At 33.2% G+C, this 19822-nt stretch overlaps 2 protein-coding genes across 3 annotated transcripts; both read right to left on the bottom strand.

Moving 5' to 3' along the window:
• Window positions 1-5391: 5391 nt before the first annotated feature.
• On the bottom strand, window positions 5392-7904 carry LOC109159870 (glucan endo-1,3-beta-glucosidase 8-like). The gene is made up of 2 exons (XM_019307977.1): window positions 7549-7904; window positions 5392-6603 (listed from the first exon to the last, which is right to left on the bottom strand). Exons 1-2 carry the CDS (start codon window positions 7902-7904, stop codon window positions 5433-5435), a joined length of 1527 nt encoding a protein of 508 aa, XP_019163522.1. The 3' UTR covers window positions 5392-5432.
• Window positions 7905-10438: 2534 nt separating this feature from the next.
• LOC109160100 lies at window positions 10439-12847 on the bottom strand. 2 transcript variants are annotated; one of them, XM_019308256.1, is made up of 3 exons: window positions 12217-12847; window positions 10850-10935; window positions 10439-10801 (listed from the first exon to the last, which is right to left on the bottom strand). In XM_019308256.1, exons 1-2 carry the CDS (start codon window positions 12573-12575, stop codon window positions 10869-10871), a joined length of 426 nt encoding a protein of 141 aa, XP_019163801.1. In that variant the 5' UTR covers window positions 12576-12847; the 3' UTR covers window positions 10439-10801; window positions 10850-10868. The 2 variants fall into 2 exon arrangements, with proteins under 2 accessions (XP_019163801.1, XP_019163800.1); XM_019308255.1 differs by having other exon boundaries at window positions 10439-10935.
• Between the last annotated feature and the right edge of the window lie 6975 nt (window positions 12848-19822).

Genomic DNA, 19822 nt, shown 5'->3' with positions numbered 1-19822 from the left:
CTTTTTATGTTGTACAAAAAATGCAATTAGCAATTATTAAAAACAATTAATTTAGATAAAGGTACAATGACTACGGTTATCTCTCAAAGTAATGACCTCCGAAGCACAAAGAAATCAAAAATGACAATAGATGCATTGGAACATGGAGTGTCCCCGACGGAGGTGATCATGGATACACCCCTGGGGAACGACATCAACTGAAACTTAGAAGAAATGCACGCTGAGGCGAGGTCGATAAAACTACGAGGAAACCCGTCGAAAGGAAGAACGGAAAAGGAGGAGTGGAGGACAAACATCATACATGAGAGGGCAATGTTTCTGTGGGGTTTTAATAGGGCAGAAAGGGGTTGGATGTGGATATGACATAGATGAAGTCGTCTCTGATGATGGTGTAGAGGACGAAGACGAACATGATGAGAGATGTCGGCTAATTAGGCTGACAAAGGAGGAGAAAGCTAGAATGAGAAGACCTTAGAGACAAACCTTGACCATAAAGGTTCTTGGATGATGGTAGGATATAACTATTTCATGCGCAGACTAAAAACATTATGGAGACCTAAGTCATCAGTGGAGTTAGTGGCCATCAAAAATGAATATTATGTCATGAGATTTGCGTCAATGGTGAACTATGAATTTGCAAAGCTTAAAGGCCCCTAGATAGTGTTGGATTATTGCCTTGACGTGAAAGACTAGGAACCTGATTTCAACCCCATAAGATACAAAACTGAATGATTGTTAGTTTGGGTCTGGCTCCATTGCCTTCCCATTGAATATTATGACTTTCTCATGAGAATTGGGAAAATTTTGGGAAACCAATAAAACTTGATTAAGCTACAAGTTTTATCTCAAGGGAAAAATTTTCTAGGGTATATGTCGAAGTCGCTATTACTAAACCTCTCTTGGCTAGCTTTAGGCTAAGTGACAAAATTTGGTGAATCAAATACGAGGGGTTTCATTTGGGCTAACCTCATGTCCATGCCTCCACTGTCTCACCTGCTCCATCTTTACCCCCTCCTTCACATCCTTACCCACTTTCATTGTGCTCACTTCACTATCCCGCCAGTAGGGGCATTTGCCCTCACTAGCCACACCTCGACTTGGAAAAGTCGAGTGAACTTCCTCCGCTGACTAGGGTCGATTTTGACCCCCCCCCCCCCCCCCCCTCATCGGCCACCGTGTCCCCCACCATTGGGCTGGTATGCTCTTCTATCCCCCTTAACCTCTAAGCCCAAAGTCTCTTTCACTCCCTCCTTTTGGGCCAACATGCTTTTTTTTCCTTCAAGCCCAAGAACACCCCCCTTCTTTACCCTTCTTGAGCCAAGACTAATTGTTATACAGTGGATCATGGTCCATACATTGTTTGTGGATCATGGTCCAATATAATTGTCAAATGAAATTATAGTATTGTTAAAATGAAACTACAAAATAGAGCTCATGCACTAACATATTTGTCAAATGAATTTGTAGTATAATTAAAATAATATTTTAGTGTTGCTATAATGAAACTAGTGTGTGTGGAAAATGAAACTAAAAAACAGAACTCATACAATAACATATATTGTCAAATGAACATGAAGTGTAATTAAAATTATACTTTAGCGTTGTGTGGAAATTGAAACTAAAAATGCAATAATGTATATTGTCAAATGAAGTTTTAGTAAAATTAAAATGATACTTTAGTATTGCTATAATGAAACTAGCGTACATGGAAAATGAAACTAAAAGACATAACAATATTGTTAAATGAAACTGAAGTGTAAATAAGATGATACGACGTCGTTTTGCTTTATGATCCATGCTGCTACATGAACCATAGTCCACAATAAAATTGTCAAGCCCACACCTTGCCAATCCAATGGGCTCATCAACCCATCTGATGGGGTGTGGACCTAACGGGCTTAGGGCCCAAGAAGGGAAAAAGATCAAGCCCAGAGAGGGATAGGCCCAAAGATAAACCCAGGTCAAAACGATGAGTTGGTTCGAGTCAGAGGTCGGTGCGAGCACGGAGTCGGCGCGAGTAGGAGGTCGACCTAAAAGTAGTTGTTGGCATTTAAGAGGCCTATTAAAAGGCCCAGTCGAGCAAGCCGTTGGGAGACCCAGTAACGACAACCCAACGGCATTAGAACTAATAAAGGCCCCATTATTGCCCTTAAATGTAAAAGTTTTTAACCTCCCAAGGAGGATCCCTATAAAAGGATCTCCTCAAAAGTTGAGTGGGGACGGCGAGAACAGGCCAAGAATACAAGTACAACTACCAATTTACCCATTTCTTACTTCTATTTTCGAAAGGTGAATCCACCAACTAAGGTTGTGTTGGACCTCCCTGGACCCAAAAACAGGGACGGAGGTATCTAAGGGGGTAGGGGGACCTGACCCCCCCCCTCCCACCCCACCCAACCCCTACCCCACCTTAAATTTTTTTAGTAAATATGTATGTATATATTGATATAGTAAGAATAAAATACACTTTTGGCCCCCCTTTAATTTTTTTTTAAAAAATCTATTATGTTTATATTAAATGAACTCAAAATATATATATATTAAAGTTCAAATTTATTAAATAAAAAGAAGTAAATCAAATAATTAAAGTGATCATTTTTCATTATTATCTTATTTCTTTTATCAAGATTTTAATAACGAATGGCATCAAGTATACATTTTAATCTAAAAAAAATCTCCAAATTTGAGATATATGCTTTGGTTTTATTAGTTATATATGTTGATTAGTTAATTAGTGATTTATTGTGTGTTTTAATTATTTATTTACTTTTTCAAAAAAAAAATAATTATTTATTTACATTTTTAAGATGTACATTTGCTAGTTTAAATGATTACTTTTGAAATTGACAAAAATTAATATTGATTATTTAATTCGTCTTTATTTTTGTCTTATCTTTTAAATTTTGAAATATTCAGTTCACCAGTAAAATGAATATAAGTTAATTATGAAAAAAAATTGGTAACAAAATAACTGACAAAACTTTTTATTTGATGTTAAGTGACAATCTATATTTAAATAAATGTTGTTGTTATTGTTATTATTATATTTTGTGTTATGTGAAAAATTTCTAAATTAATGATCGACACCTGTGTCGATCGTACTCATATAATTATGTATTTCATACTTTATTACACATAGTATAATTAAAAATCATTATCAATAATAATCACAATAATGTATGGTATATATATAATAATATGGTACGATTAGTTATAATGTCGACTAACATTGTAAATTTTCTCTACTACATAGGCCCCCCCAACTCAAGTTTTCTAGCTCCGTCCCTGTCCAAAAACTCTAAAACCAACACCATCAACAACTATTCTCTATTTCCCTTTTCTTAGAAGCAATCATTATACCGTGACCAGGGTCCATTGTGCACTATGGACCCTGGTCCTATATATACGACTTCATTTTGAATTTTAATTTTGACGACGATCATTTGTCATTCAATTCATGTTACAAACTTTTTTTTATATGTATATGTGTATTGTGTTGTGAGTTTTTGTGTATTGTGTTATAAATTTATGTACCTTAAGAGTATGAATTTTGTACCTGGAACAAATTAGTAGTTGTGTAACACAACATATTGTGTGTCTTATGTTATGAATTTTGTCTTGTGTTATGAATTTTGTCTTGTGTTGTAAAATTTGTGCCTATAAAACATAAATTCTCCACCTAAATCATATTTGAAAATAAGTAAATACTTCGTATATAAGTGTGTATGTATCTTGTGTTATGAAATTTTGTATCTTAAAGGCGCTTGGTTCAAGTTATATAACATAACCAAGGGAATATGAGATTTGAAATGTCGCATTCTCATGTTTGGTTCAAGTTATCTTGCTTTTCCAAGGGAATATAACATCCCCTAAGTAATGCAACATTCCCTCCACATTGAATTTTGAAGGAAATGTGAATCCCATACATCTCTTAGGTTTTGTCAAATTCTCATGCATAATTTCTATTTTTACCATTTTAATTCTAATTAATATGAAATATATATTTTATGTTAGCTTATTATACGCATCATATTTAATTATTTTTATAATTATATATTTTATTTTATTTCTTATTACGTTAGCTTATAAAGTAATGTTGTTTATCGAGTTCAAGTCTTATTTAATTATTTTTAAATTATGTACTTATACATGTTACCATTGCCTTATTTATTTATTTTAATTTTAAAATTTATTGAAATACACAAAAATATGTTAGGGATATATATATATATATATATATATATATATATATATATATATATATATCCCTATTTTATCCAAACACAGGAATCAAAACATTCTTAACAATCTAACATTCTCTTAGGTAATATAACATTCCATTAACCAAACGGTCCTAAGAGTATGAATTTTGTACCTAAAATAGATTAGTAGTTGTGTAACACACAACATATTATTTGTCTTATGTTATGAATTGATGTCTTGTATTATGAAATTTAGTGCCAATAGAACATAAATTCTTTACCAGATGTAGTAAATATACGGGTCGGGGCTTACTACGTATACGTACGAGGTATTAGATCGGACCGGGTTTCAGCCCTTATGTGATCTGCTTGTTGGTTTAAATTAGGAAGCTCGAGAGATGTGACAGTGTGTCAGATGTTCCCGAGCTAGTAATTAGCTTACAGAAATAGCCAAAAGTCCCTCTCTGATCCATTGCAATTAATGCGGTATTTATAGGAGTGGGTGGGAACATGTACCGGTCTCTCGACATGCTTGGCACATGACATCGGTCCAGATCAGAGCCCAAAGGGTCTCGCCTACGTGTCCTTAGATTCCTAAGCTTATTGGATATGCTGCCCTGCTCAACTAAGGGAATTAGGTCAATAGCTCGGTATCGAGCTGATTAGCTCGGGGAAGAGTGACTAATACAACCCTTAGGTCCGAATGTCTAATGTTGGGCTCGGTCTAGATTTAGCTCAGGAAGGCGCGCGTATTAGGTCATATCGGGATCTACTCAAGTAATGAATCTGATACAAACCAAGTGTACGTTACGGTATAATTGGGGATAATCCTTAACTACCTAAATTAGATTTGAAAATGAGTAAATATATAACATTTGTATATGTCTTGTGTTGTGAATTTTTGTATCTTGTATTATAATTCTGTATTTTATTGTACCTGGAATAGATTAATATTTGTGTTGATAGTTGAAACATGAGAAACAGAAAATTACGAATCCGTTAAAACTTGAATATCAAAACAATGTCAGTTTCAATCCAGAATTCATATATAATGATATGTACACGCTGGTCTACTATATAAATTGCCTCTGGGAAGTATGGCTTACCTATTTTGAATCTTATATCCATGTCAACATGATTGTCTAAAAAATATATGTATGTAGGGAAATTAATAATAGAACAAAAGTACAGTGGAGAAATTCCATCATCATCATCATCATCTATCATCTATCATCTGTTGAAAGCAAGCAGGACGATTACAAAGAGCAGGAGAGCAACAGAGAGTGACAAAGAGAGGTTGAATGGGGCGGCACTACTGCTATCGTAAGTTACAGTGTAAAACACTTGGCGGCCGTCATCCACCGTCTCCGCCGTCAAAATCTCCACCGGGAATTTACAATCGCCTTCGGAGGGATCAGCCATGGTGATCACACCCAGCCCACTATACCCGCCGCAAGGCAGCGCGTCCTGCGTCCCCAGTTGATAGAAGGCATTGAAGGCGTAAGAGACCCGAGAAGTGAAGTTGAGATTGCTACACGACCCGCCGGGCTGTAGGGACGTGCAGTCCGAGAAGTTGCACGCCGCCTGCATATGAAGCTCCACGTGCTTCTCGTTGGTAACGTTGCCGTTAAAAACGCACCACCGGAGCGGGAGTTTCACCGTCCCTTTCGCCGCCGGGGGGAGGACTTTCCGGCCTTTCCCCGAGAAGTCGATCTCGAATTTCGGGGTCCCGTCGTACTCGTAGATCCCGTAGTGACGGATGTAGGGCCCGTACGCCGGGAAACTCATTTTATTCTCGTCGCTGATGGTGTAAAGGTAGGCGTCGATGTTTTTATTGCGGCGGCGGGGAGTCCCTTTCTTGTTCACCATATGGGGAATAAAGCCCCTGTAGAATCTCGCGGCATTTTCCGGCGTGGCGTCCTTGGTGCCGTCGGTGGGCCACCCGATCTGCCCCAACACCACCTCCATGTCCGGGTACCCCGCCTTGGCCAGCGCCACCACCGCCGAGTCGTACAGGAACTCGAACGCGTTGGTGTATCTATACTTGCCGTCCACGACGGTGAAGTTGGATTTGTTGTCCATGAAACCGAACTCCACCGGCCATTTGTAGGTCTCGATGGCGGTGATGGGGAGGATGTCGAGGGTGAAGAAGGAATTGGTTTTGGCGATTACTTCCAAGTGCTTCGCCATCATGTCCTTGATGTCGTCGCGGAATTCCGCCTCCGACGGCGTTTTCGCGACTTTTATGGCGTCGGTATAGTGGGACGTGGTGGTCCTGACGTGGGTGAGGTTGTGGCTGTCTAAGGCCCACCGAGTTTCTTTGAACACTTCCGTCAGATTCCATACAATAGGAGCTTTGGTTGTTGCACTCAAGAACGGTTGATGCATTACGATCACAGTCCTACAATATAATATAATATAATAATTCAAACACAACAATCAATAATTCTCCGTAGTTATAATATATATATATATATATATATATATATATATATATATATATAACATGCATGCACAATCAGCTTTTCTTGGTTAGTGTGAGTGACAGTGCACTCTCATATTTTCATAAGAGATATTGAGAGTTCGGGGGTGACAATGTGAAGTTGTGTGGTACGAGAATGATTGAAATGTGCAATTCTGTGGAAGAAGAAACAAGAATATACACTTTTCAAAGTTGTACAAAATAGAGACAAGAATATGACACATTTTTAAAGTTGTACAAAATAGAGCAAAATCTTATTTGGGACTTGAGTTTCCCACATGCATTTCTCATATTTTAAAAAACTTATTTGCGAAACTAAGTAGCAAATGAGTTTTTTCCTATTTTGTATAACTTTGAAAAGTATTCAAGTCAAAATCTCCAAATCTCAATGAATTTTTCCCTATTTTGTATAACTTTGAAAAGTGTTCAGTCAAAAACCCTGAATCCCACTGAATGCATGTATGAGAAAAGACAGAAGCATATACTACAAAATGCTTAAGTGTGCATTGAATCCCTTGTGCCCACACAAAGACTAAAATCTGACCGGTAAACTAATTACACAACTCGTGATTTACTTCTGTAGAGGCTCTAGGGACGGAGTCCTCTAAATTTATGATTAGTCCAACAAAATTGGGATCACCTAATTTTTTTTTTTAAATCAATATAGTTATCACTTTGGTTCCCTTAATTAGACCCGTGTGCGTACAAGAATTAGTTTGAATCTAACTCAATTAGTTTGAGCTGAGGTGACCCTTATGCTAGGGGATATTAACTTTTTATGAACAGATACTGTATTGTAAAGAGTCAGTAGTACAAAAAAAAAAATTGATTGAAAAGCGTATGGTATGGTATGGACGGACTTACGTAATGTTGACATTTCTTTGAATGGGCGGCACAATAAGATTAGATACCCACTCGCTGACGTTCTGGAGATTGGAAATAAATTTGTCTCTGAGAAGGAAGTCTCTGGACAAGGTGACGGTGACGCCGATGGAGGAGTGTTCAAGGGCCACCAGAGCGTTAGGCCGCGGCGCAAACATTCTGACGTCGGAGATCCCGTTCTGAAGCAGCAAATCCACCACCGACGACGCCACCAATGTATGCGTCGAGTGTCTGCCCCAGTTCACCCCTACGAAGCTCTCCACGCCCGTTCCGCCTCTCAACAACATCAACACAATCAAATAACATTTCCAGATCCACCATGACCGCAGCATCTCCATCTTATTTTTCAATTCTGATCTTCAATTCCAGATAGCTTAGCTAGATGGATCGATGCTCAGCTCGATCGTTAATGATTCAATTCAATTCCTTCCTGAGATTATGTCTGCAGGTCAGATTGTGCGTTTGTGTGTATGTATAGATGATAGATTTGCACAATTATTATATGTAGAATTTCCTGAAACGGAAATTAAAGATTCATGTATGCATGCATACCTCTTTTATACCTGCAATCAGAGATTCTCCACTTCTGATTAGAGAGAAGTTCGGAGCTTCACGTTAGCCAAACAGACATTCAAACAGTTACAGGGCCGCTCCTTACAAAACGGGGGAGTTTCAAATTGTGTTTTATCATTTTTTTTATAAGGTTGAGTGAGCCCTTAAACTATTTATAAAAGTGTAATTAAAGATTCAAATTGAAAAAACACTCTAATTAGAGATTATTATTATTTTTAAATATAATTAACTTTATTTGACATGTTATTACAGATAACTTCCAAGTTAAAGAAATTAGAATGTCACGTCAATATATTTTGACGACTTAGATGCTCAATTCACATAATAACTTCCAAGTTCAAGTGCCTGCATTTTCATGAATAGTTCAAGGGGCTCGCATGGACAGCTCAACTGGTCATAGTGGTGAAAATTGGAAAGAATGACCATGGAACGAGTCTCACCAGCGGCAGTGTGAGAGCAACCTCTGTGAGGGGCTCCTCATGCGCAGTAAGCAAAGGTCTAGCCTCTGTGGTTTATGTTTAGTTGCGTTACTATGATTTACATCCTCCTAGATGCTTTGTCAGGCCGAGGTATGCGAGCTCTTAGAGTTGGGATTCAACCTTTTGGAAAGAATGAATAGTTTAAGGGCTTATTTAATTCTTTTTTTTTTTTTTTCTTACAAAAGGAGAAATTTTCTCACCCCAATAAGATAGTGGATGGGTAAATTATTGTAACTCAATAGTCGACTAGTGCCTAGTGACCACGGTATCATGTGAAAACCAATTTGAGCGCGCTGTTTGTGCAAGCTTATAAGATATTTTTTGTATTTGATTATTTTATTAATTCCTAATGAGTTAAATTGGATCAACTCACTAATATAATTGGTAATGAATATTATTTAGGGTGTGTTTGACTTGCACGTGAGAATTAGAATCGGAATGAGAATTAAATACTTGATAATGATATGTGTTTTGGTGAAAGTATTTTGCATGTTTGGCAGTAGGGTGGAATTAAAATGATTATCAATTGTTTGGTTATGTATGATTCTATAATGAGAATAAATGTTTTAAAAATACATCAAAAAAAAAAATCAATCAATGCAATTGATCCTAATATAATGACATCCAAAGCACCAATATGAAAAAAAAAATTAGAACAAAAATCTAAAAAAGGTAGTCCAAATTTAAAAATTATATTACCAATAAGATTGAATGATACATTTTTTTTTAATTAAGGAATTGAGTTTTAATTGAAGGGGTAATCAAATCTCATAGTTGCGTTTTATAAAATTAACTAAACACTAATTAACTATGATTTTGATTCTCATTCCTAATGTGTAAATTCATGAACCAAGCACACCCTTAGTAATCTTTGTGAAGTATAGTAAGGAGTAGCATTTTTCAAATGATTATATGCACACCTATATGTATTTTATAATACTTATTTTTCAAATTTGAAAGAAATTTTTTGGTTATATTAACTAAATTGAGAAAAAAAAATGTGGTAAAAATAGTAAGGGGGTAAAGGTGTAAGGTGTTAGTAGAAGTTTTCTTGATAGTGATATGATGGAAATAGTTGACATAATAACACTATCTGTAACCTTGAAAGTTTGGCCATTGCAATCTAATCTACCGTGGAGGCCATTTTTTTATTTATTATTATTAATATAAAATGCCACCTCTTGCAATGTGACAAGCAGAATTTGCAATTCTACTGTCAGAATTAAAATTGTACTTTTTTTATTTTTTTAAAAAACTATTATTATTATTAATAAAAATATAATTTTATAAGGTGATGTGAAAGACGATTTTTAAAAGAAGAGAGAGAATTACATGGATATTGAAAGTGAATATTGATTAATTGCAAATTTAGTCATATGACATTTTGAAAGTGAGGAAAGATTTCATGGATGCAAATAGTTAACGTAATAATTACGCAAGTTATAATAAACCGTCTGAGGAAGAGAGAGCGCTCTACTGACTTTGCGCGTCCAAAGTTGACCAACTTTGGACGCGCAAAGTCAGTGGTCAACACTGTAATGAGATTAATCGCGTCCAAAGTTCTTCAACTTTCGACGCGATTAATCGTTTTTTGCGTCCAAAGTAGCTTTGGACGCTGATTGTATATACAATCAGCGTTCCCGACATCTGCGTCCCAGCTACTTTAGACGCGAATTGTGCTTTACTTTGGACGCGAATGACTGTTTCTGTACTAGTGAGCCTACAAAAACTCTTTTGGTATTTAAACATATATATGTGAATGAATTGTACATGCCATAACAAGAAAACACAAAGGATAAGGATAGAGCAGATAGATGCAATTAATGAAGAGATGAGGAGACATTTTATTTTGAGTGAAACAATGAAGTCCAGTTACACCCAAAGATTGCTTCATGCTGTTAACTAATCACCTAATTTACATTGAGCAAGAAAGTTGCAGAAATTGGGAAAAATGCAGGCAGCTAAAAAGCATGAGGATTATGGCTCTGAATTGAAGTTGAGAATAATTTATCTACAATTATATTACCAGTAAAGCCAGGGATCAGATTCCTGATGTGAATCAGGCAGCCAACATGGAGATTGAAGCGAAAAACGAAGAAATCTACCCACCCACCCACCGGTATGGCTGCTCTCGACCACCCTCTCCGGCTCCTCAACCATTTGCTGTCAAGAACATTTCATTATTCAGGGCAGTGCTAAAGCCAATCGAGGGTGCTAAAGCCAGAAGGATCTTGTTAATGTTTAGCATCATCAAAGAATGAAGCAAAGATGACAGCTTCTTCTGTTTTCCTCTTCGTTTTCGGTCTCACCTGTTTCACTACACGAAAATAAAGATCGAGGCGCAATAGAGTCAGTCTCGAAATGACAAAATAATAATGCATCTAGAAGCAATTCTACCCAAAAAGACAAGGAGAAAGAAGCAGAAAAGGGAAGTCCTTATGTTACAGTTTATGCATCAGTGTTGTGATTCTTCATAGGAGGAGACACAACATAGTTGCAACAAACTTTTCATGTTTCTTCATACATATATTTCATAGTAATATAAATTTAGGTCCCTACAAGTTACTTCCTTACTCCCATAGTTCTCACAATTAATCCAACGATATTTGTCTGATATACATTAGGTTTTTCAGCTTATGCTAGACTAATCCTAGGCCCCCAAAACCCCTACCCGAGAGTTGTTGAAGAAGGTAAATTGTGAGTCTCCCAACCAGCCTCTCAGCTAGTCTCTGTCGTTGACTCTACACAAGGGATCCTATTTAAGTAGCTTAACGTTCGAGATTTCGACCACCATCCTCTAAGATGTAATTTGAAGTAGTCCTAGAATATTAGAATGCATTTTTATGCAAAAATTACTATAGTAAATGTTTTGACTCTGAATACATGAAATCTCTGTTTGGTGTTGTCCAATTCATAGTAATTGTGAACATCATTCCTTCATCTTTTCACCATGGGCACTAATGAAATAAGTTAGCAGGGAATAAGAATCAGAAAACCAGGTTTTCACCTGTTTATGGTGTAATACACATCATACTTAATCTTCCTATGCAAACATCAAATCAGCAGGAAAGCCAGGAATGGTCTAATGCACAAAAACCCAAACTTTTTCCAACCACAAAAGTATTTTTTTTTGCATATAAATGCATTCTATGACTACTTCAAATTTGGCAAAACCTTTCCTGCTGCAACAAGCTAAGCTTCTACAATGAAAACACACATAATTTACCAGAAAGATTCCTAACATTTTCCTCATAGCATGTGTACTTTTTGAATGACGAGGGAAACCCCACAACTCTTTCGGTCTAGGTATACCCCCGCCTTGTGACCAGTTGACCCTAGCTGGCAGAGGCTTGCAGAGGACTACAAGGAAGTAAACCAGTCTAGGTGACCCATAATTGACCCTAGCCGGCAGAGGCCTGTAGAGGACCACAAGGAAGTAAACCAGTCTAGGTGACCCGTAGCTGACCGGCTCAAATCAAAGGGGCAAAGATTTGAACACGTGACCTTGTGTTTACAAGTGTGAATCTCTTGCCATCTTGGCTGGGTTACCCCTATAACATGTGTACTTGTGTAAAAAAGAGAGAGAGAGAGAGGGTACCTTGATTCAAACTCCTTGATCTCAGCAAGTTCTTGACCTAGATCATCCACCCATTGTACCCTCTTCCTTTCAATCTCCTCTGGGGGTGATTTTCTAATGCAGCTCCTAATGCCACCACTCTCACCTTCTTGCCTCCCATCTACCCTCACTTCTTTGACATCTTTGCCCTCTCCACACAACTGCCCAGACCCATCTCTGATAGCAGCAGAAGCAGGGACAGTATGGGTATTTTTCACCTTCAAATGGGGGTGGGTGGTGTAAAGGTGGTGATGAGCAGCAGCAGCAGAGGGTTTGCAGAAACAGATAAATGGGCAATGAATCTTGCTGGATAACACCCTTCTCACCTTGCTTTGCTTCATCAAGAAACAACCCTCATCTTAACACAACAACACAAATCAAGAACAACAAAATCTCTTGGAAAAACAAAAAGAAAAAAAACCCAATTCTCTAATATGGGTAATTCCAAGAAAACTACACTCTTTGAAGGAATCAGAACACAATTCTCTGCAGTTCATCACACCACTGACCCAAGGTCCAGAAATTCATGTCACTTCTCCCAAGAAAAAATTAAAAAAAAAAGAATAACTTTTTGCTGCTTTTATACTCAATCCAAATGTAATTAAAGCAGAGAGGAAAAAAAGATATTGTTTTTCGCAAGGGTTCTGAATATGATTCCCAGTTCAGGTAGAATTGTGGCAGCTGTCAAATTAAATGAAGCCCAATTAGATTATTATCCAGTAACAGACATATCCGTGGTGGCATATTCTGGGATTGAAGATGAAAAAGGTGATTCTTGTCAACCTGTAATGACCACTCTATCCCCTTTCACTACATTAATGATTCATTTCCTCTCCAAATTCCATTCTAAACTTCATGACCAAATTGGGAATTGGAAAATGTTTTTTCAGATTAATTTTGTCATCAAATATTTTATCTATGATGTGTCGGATGTGATATGTATCATAATTTATTTTATACGGAGTATTAATTAGCTATGTAAATTTATTATTTTTTATCACGAATTATTGTGTAAGATAATGTTAGATAATAAAATAAATTTGATGAAAATATTTTGATTCATACCAACATTTACTTCATAATATTTATTTTCTGATGTGGCATTTCTTGATTGGTGTTTTTCATTGAGCAATGCTACATATCCCTTATATTAAGGGCATTCCCAATTATGATTTTTGGTGTGATTTTTGAGGAAACAAAATTTATGTGGAGGAGAGAGGAGATGAGAGAGAATAAAATAGATCTCAGTGTAATGCATTCGTTTTTATTAAAATTGTGGGACCCACCAAGGAAAAACGAAAGTCTTGCCTGGTTCGCGTGAAGTGAACCACAACGCCCAGGCCTAGCCGGCGCGTTAATGAAGTCTTTATTAATTTTTGTTTTTTGTTTTTTTTTTTTTTTCAGATTTGTTTTGCTTTTTTTTTTTTCTTTTCTTTTCTTTTCTTATTCTCTTCCACACATCTTATCTTTTATAGTCACACCTGTAAAAACTCAAAATATACAACTATTGAAAATGATCTTATAAACTTCCCATCCTGATGTGACATTATCTAATTGATAATTAAATTCAAGAGTTAATTCCATTTTTGGTCTTAGATTTATAGGTGATAGTCCACTTTTAGTCCTAGATTTATCAAAATATTCACTTTTGGTCCTAGTATTATTGTGACATGACCAATTTTATCATCTTTCAACAAAATCTTTGAAATTGTGTTAAATTGAAGGACATTTTGATCTTCAATTATGAATTTTTTCAGAAAAATAAACATACAAATATAATGGGTCGATGCACTTTGTATTAACAAGATCAAAATGTCCTTCAATTTAACGAAATTCCAACGATTTTGTTGATAGAGGACCAAAATTGATCATGTTTCAATAATACTAGGACCAAAAGTACATATTTTGATAAATTTAGAACTAAAAGTGGACTGTAACCTATAAATCTAGGACAAAAAATTGGAATTAACTCTTAAATTCAATTTTTAATTAGTGATTGGTCATTCTATTTACAGGCACCCATGAATGGAAGAGTTTGGAGGGGAAAAAATGTCCTTTTATATTTGATATTTTATTAAATAATTTTTTTAAAACCTACGGTCCATCAATTTATAAACAATTAATGAATATAAAATTTTATTATCACATTAAATAAATTTAAAAGGAGAAAATAAGATAAGGAAGGTTGAGGAATCTTTGCCAAAAGAGAAGGAAATGTTTTGTAAAAACTCCAGCTAGGCAGTGAAATAGAGAGGAATAGATTCTCTTGGATTGTAAACTTGAGTCATTCACTCATTAATAAATAAGTGTTGATTTGTAAGCTTAGAATTTGATTCTTTAGAATGAACTTTTTGAAAATTCTTGACTGATGAAAAAGTAATTAGATAAACGTAAAATATAATTGTTGGAGCCATATATGCTAACATCGCATAAAAATCACATGATTCAATTCTTCTCTTTCTTTTTAAAAAGGTTTTCATTTCTGATGAGAAAGTAAAATTTTCTGTATTCATTATTTATTTGATTACATCTCTATAAATTTATACATTTTTTTTTGATATAGTGATTATAATAAAATTATATGTTCAATAATAAATATTTTTAAATACAACAAAATGATGTGTGTGCACCATTTTTTGGAAATTGAAAGTTTTTTTTTTTTTTTTTTTTTTTCTTTGGTGGGAGTGGGGGTGGGGGACCAAGTAACACAATTCTTTTATCATGAGAAGTGTGCAACAACCAATATCAAACGTGTAGGCATGTATCATTGTATGTTGCATAGTGCATTAAAAATAGTATCATGAGACTCATGCAATTGTTATTTATTAACATGTTGGACCTGTTGGTAAATGGCGGTTAGCTGTTAGCTAACTGTGTTAATTAGATGGTATAACTAGTTGATAACATTAGCTGTTGTAGAAAAATGTTTGGTAAATTAGCTGTTAGCTGATAGCTGTTTGGTATACTTTCTTTTTTGAAAAAGCTAACTAAAAGAATTGCTTGGAGTAGTTTTTTGAATTTTAGCATTTTGAAATTGCAAAAAGCTAATTAATCAAACACTTATATTGATATTTTAACTAAATCAAACAATTAATAATGACCAAATAAGCCAAAATTGACCTATAGGTCATTTTTTTTTATCAAACAGGGCCGTTATCTTTTTATTGAATCCTAAATTTTTTATTAGCTCGGAATAAAATCAACTAATTCTTCAATAATTCATAAAAATAAATAATTTTTTTTAATCTTGGAGTGACAAATATGGGATGATAATGGAAAGAGTAAGAAATATTTTCCTCTTCTTTTTTTTTTTTGACCAAGAAATATTTTCCTTTGAAATATCTACTATATATATATATATATATATATATATATATATATATATATATATATATATATACTAATAAGAGCCCAAGAGAGTTAGGCTTATAATGGGTAGAAAAAATGACGGTTAAAATTTTTAATCAAATGAATGACTCAGATTGATCAGATTTTAATTTTTCCTTGAGATTTCCGAATTTATCCTTAATGAATATGATTATCCATTAAATTTTCCGTTAAATATTATCTTTTCCTTTAATTTATGTTAGTTCACCATTACTTACTCATTGATTTCAATAAGAAAGGTCTTAGGTTCGAACCTCATCCCAATCAAAGTTAGCATAATTAGTACTCTATTTTACTCTTATTAAATTATTAATAAAAATTAACAATTTAGTAGCTACAACAAAAAAATAAAACATATGCATTTCTTTAATTTAGAATTATGTGGCTACAATGCCTTTATTCAAAAAAAAAAAATTATTCATTATCAATAAATTAAATAAGAGAAATAATTTCATTAGTTATATTGTCTTTATTTTTCTCCAATATAAAAATTCTTTATATTGAAAATTCAAATTCATCAATTGATTATATTCGTTACATTGTCCCTACAATGTCTTTATTAAAAAAATTATTCATTATCAATAAATTAATTAAGAGAAATAATTTCATTAGTTATATTGTCTTTATTTTTCTCCAATGTAAAAATTCTTACATTCAAATTTATCAATTGATTATATTCACTACATTGTCTATTATTTTTTTTGTGCACTATTTTTTTAATTAAATATCAAAGTACAAAAAAATGCTATATATTTATTTACCAAGTATTTTATTAATACCATGAAAAAATTTAAAAATTTTAAATTAATAAAGTCAATCATATTAACTACTTGAGAGATTTGTTGACAAAAAGAGTATTCAAATCACACAACAAATTGAAGTGAGAAACTACCTCGCAATGTCCTTGTTTGACAATCAACAGTTAGCGGTTAGCGTTAGCGGATTATATTAACGGATTTGACCAGCGAATTATATCAACGGTTGGTAAAAAGATATTTGAAAAAATTAATTATTTAAATTAACATTTAAAATGACCTAAGGGTATACATATAATAATAATAATAATAATAATAATAATAATAATAATAATAACAACAATAATAATAATAATAATAATAATAATAATAATAATTGTTTTAATAATATTTTTTTTAAAATATATAGACGTGTTTTTTGAGGAAATCATTCTAAAAAACACTAAGTGAAAATATTGTAAATTGTAATGTTTGTATTTTCAGTGGTTTGGAACAAATTGTTGCTTCAAACTGTTGAATAACCAAAATACTTTCTTTAACATTTTGATCTTTGGGTTACATCATATTTTCCAATCGTCCAATATATTTGAGTTACATTATAATTAAAATTTTTTAAATTTTTACTACATATAAATTCCTTAAATTAGGAATTTCTTTATCCATAATAATTTATTCAACAATAATGGTTGAACTAAATTAACACTGAGCAAAACACTTAAAGGACGAGTACCGTTGATTCATTCATTGATCTTGTATATATGTGCATTCATTAAATATATTAGAACCCTTTGCAACAAAAATACTTGGTTACTATTTTAAAAAAGTTTAGTAACAATTGTAATGAATCTCCTAATTACATTGTATTCATATACTATGAATTACATATTTAAATAAACAAATTAGACATTAAATTACTTATGTTGAACTTCTCATATATAATCTTGCATTGATATACTTTGAAATATTTATTTAATTATAAATATTGAGTAGAAAAAATGACCGTCAAATTATTAAATCAAATAAATAGTTCAGATTGTTCATATTTTAATTTTTCCTTGAGATTTCCTAATTTATCCTTAATTATATGATTATCCGATCCGTTAATTTTTTCATTAAGTACCGTTAATTCACCGTTAGTCTAATTCTAATATTAAAGTCTAATATAGAATTATAACTACAACATTAATCTAATTCTAATATTAAAGTCTTAATAGAACTCTAACCACAAATCCTACAACCGGAATCTCCTCAAATAATATTAGTATATATTTAATATTTTATGCTTTAACTTTTATTTTCCCCCTTATGTCCCATATTTGGTTTCAACCATATCCATACAATTATTTTATTGACAATTATAATCAATCTTGACTATATTATCTTGCATTTGTAAACATAGAATAAATACACAAATTCAACATTCAATTATTTATGCATGAACAATTCCAATATAATCTTACCTTGATATACTTTAAAATACTTATTTAAGAAAAGAGTTAATACCTAAAATCGTCCTCGACTATAGTGGTTTTTCTCAATTTCGTCCTAAACGACTTTGGTGACCTAATATCGTCCCAGACTTTTGTGTTTCGCTCAATTTAGTCCCAAACTTTTGTGTTTTTGCTCAATTTAGTCCCTCATTTGTTATTCTGTCCATTTGGTGTTAAATAAATAGACAATTCAGTAATTTTAATATTGACATCTCTTTACTCATAGACATGTGAACTGCGAAATCTTTTTTTTTTTTTACGAATTACTCCCAGAATTACTCCTAAAACTGCGAATATAAAATTTGATTTGCAGGTCCGGGAGTAATTCTGGGTGTAATTCGTACAAGAAAGAGGAATTTCGCACTTCACAAGTTGAAAGTAAAGAGAGATCAATATTGACATTACTGAATTGTCCCTTTATTTAACACTAATTTGACAGAATAACAAATGGAGGACTAAATTGAGCAAAACACAAAAGTCTGGGACGATATTAGGTCACCAAAGTCGTTTAGGACGAAATTAAGAAAAACCACTATAGTCGAGGACGATTTTAGGTATTAACTCTTTAAAAAAAATATTGGGCATTATCTTAATCGCGCAATGCGCGTAAAAGACTAGTATAATTATATGTTGCAAGAAGGAAAGGTGGGGTGGGAAACTTCAGCAAATTCTTATGAAGATTTAGTCATCAAGATAGTAATATTAAAAAAAAAAAATTGATGTTATATTTCTCAATCCTCAGCATAGACCAGGGTTCACTTGCACTATGGACCTTGATTCATGTGTATGTATTTTGTGTTGTAATTTTTTTGTGTATTGCGTTATGAAATTCTGTATTTTAAGAGTATGTAATTTTGTCTTATGTTACAAATTTATGTGTCTTGTATTGTGAAAATTTGTACCTATGAACCCAAATTATGTACCTAAATCAGATTTGAAAAATAAGTAAATATATAACATGTGTATGTGTGTTGTGTTATAATTTTTTGTGTCTTGTGTTATAAAATTCTGTACATTACGAGTACGAATTCCGTACCTCGTCTTTCCAATCTAGTTGGGCCCATGATGCTATGATATGTGTCTTGTATTATGATTTTTGTGTCATGTGTTATGAAATTTTGTACCTTATTATTTTAATTTAGAATCTATAATGCTATGCGAACCCTGATCCATAATATAAATTGCATTATATTTCCCTCATGGATTTCACACCTTACATGACAATATGTAATTGGTCTTATTTATATTTATTAATAAGTAGATTTCTTTTTAATTGTAAGTTGGGTCAGCCAATTCACCAATAACCTATAGATATAAATAGTTTTATTGTCATTTCATGAGATAAACATTGGGAGGAAAAAATAGCATTATTCAAAATGAAACAACATATATATTTAAATTATTAGTAGCACATCAATTTTAAGGTGGAATATATCTTTTTGCATTATGAGATTACACTATATATTCAATTTCAATTTTTTTGACCAACTAAATTTCTATTTTATTCTTTTTTTTAATATATTAATTCTATTTTACATTTTATAAGTTTAATTTATAGTTTGCCATCTAATTGAATATTATTATTATTATTATTATTATTATTATTATTATTATTATTATTATTATTATTATTATTATTATTATTATTATTATTATTATTATTATTATTATTATTATTATTATTATTATTATCTAAAATGCAATTTATTGAAACTTAGAAGCCTAAGCTACCATTGATTGATTTTGTGAATGATTAGCCATCAGAAGTTTGCAAGTTGTTATTATCTCACATCTGTGGGTGCTATGATGAACATGCAACAACTTTGTTTTGGTAGGTAGGTTTGAATATATCTACAAATATAGATCTAAAAAAGTATAAATTATTTATAAAGTTAAGCAAAATTTTGTGTAAATTAGGTAATGACTCGTCATAATTTTTGTATCGTTGGTCTCCAA

Source organism: Ipomoea nil, unplaced genomic scaffold, assembly GCF_001879475.1.
Source record: "Ipomoea nil cultivar Tokyo-kokei standard unplaced genomic scaffold, Asagao_1.1 scaffold2845, whole genome shotgun sequence".
In the NCBI taxonomy this organism is placed as follows: domain Eukaryota; kingdom Viridiplantae; phylum Streptophyta; class Magnoliopsida; order Solanales; family Convolvulaceae; genus Ipomoea; species Ipomoea nil.
This window is presented reverse-complemented; position numbering and strand designations above follow the sequence as displayed.

Bases quoted from the DNA above. Each gene is read 5' to 3' on its own strand.
- LOC109159870 (XM_019307977.1), bottom strand. From the start codon at position 7,904: ATGGAGATGCTGCGGTCATGGTGGATCTGGAAATGTTATTTGATTGTG. The intron at 6,604-7,548 runs GTAAGTCCGTCC...ATTATATTGTAG, and splicing joins CAAAGAAATGTCAACATTAC to GACTGTGATCGTAATGCATC.
- LOC109160100 (XM_019308255.1), bottom strand. From the start codon at position 12,575: ATGAAGCAAAGCAAGGTGAGAAGGGTGTTATCCAGCAAGATTCATTGC. The intron at 10,936-12,216 runs GTACCCTCTCTC...ATTTTCGTGTAG, and splicing joins ATCAAGGAGTTTGAATCAAG to TGAAACAGGTGAGACCGAAA.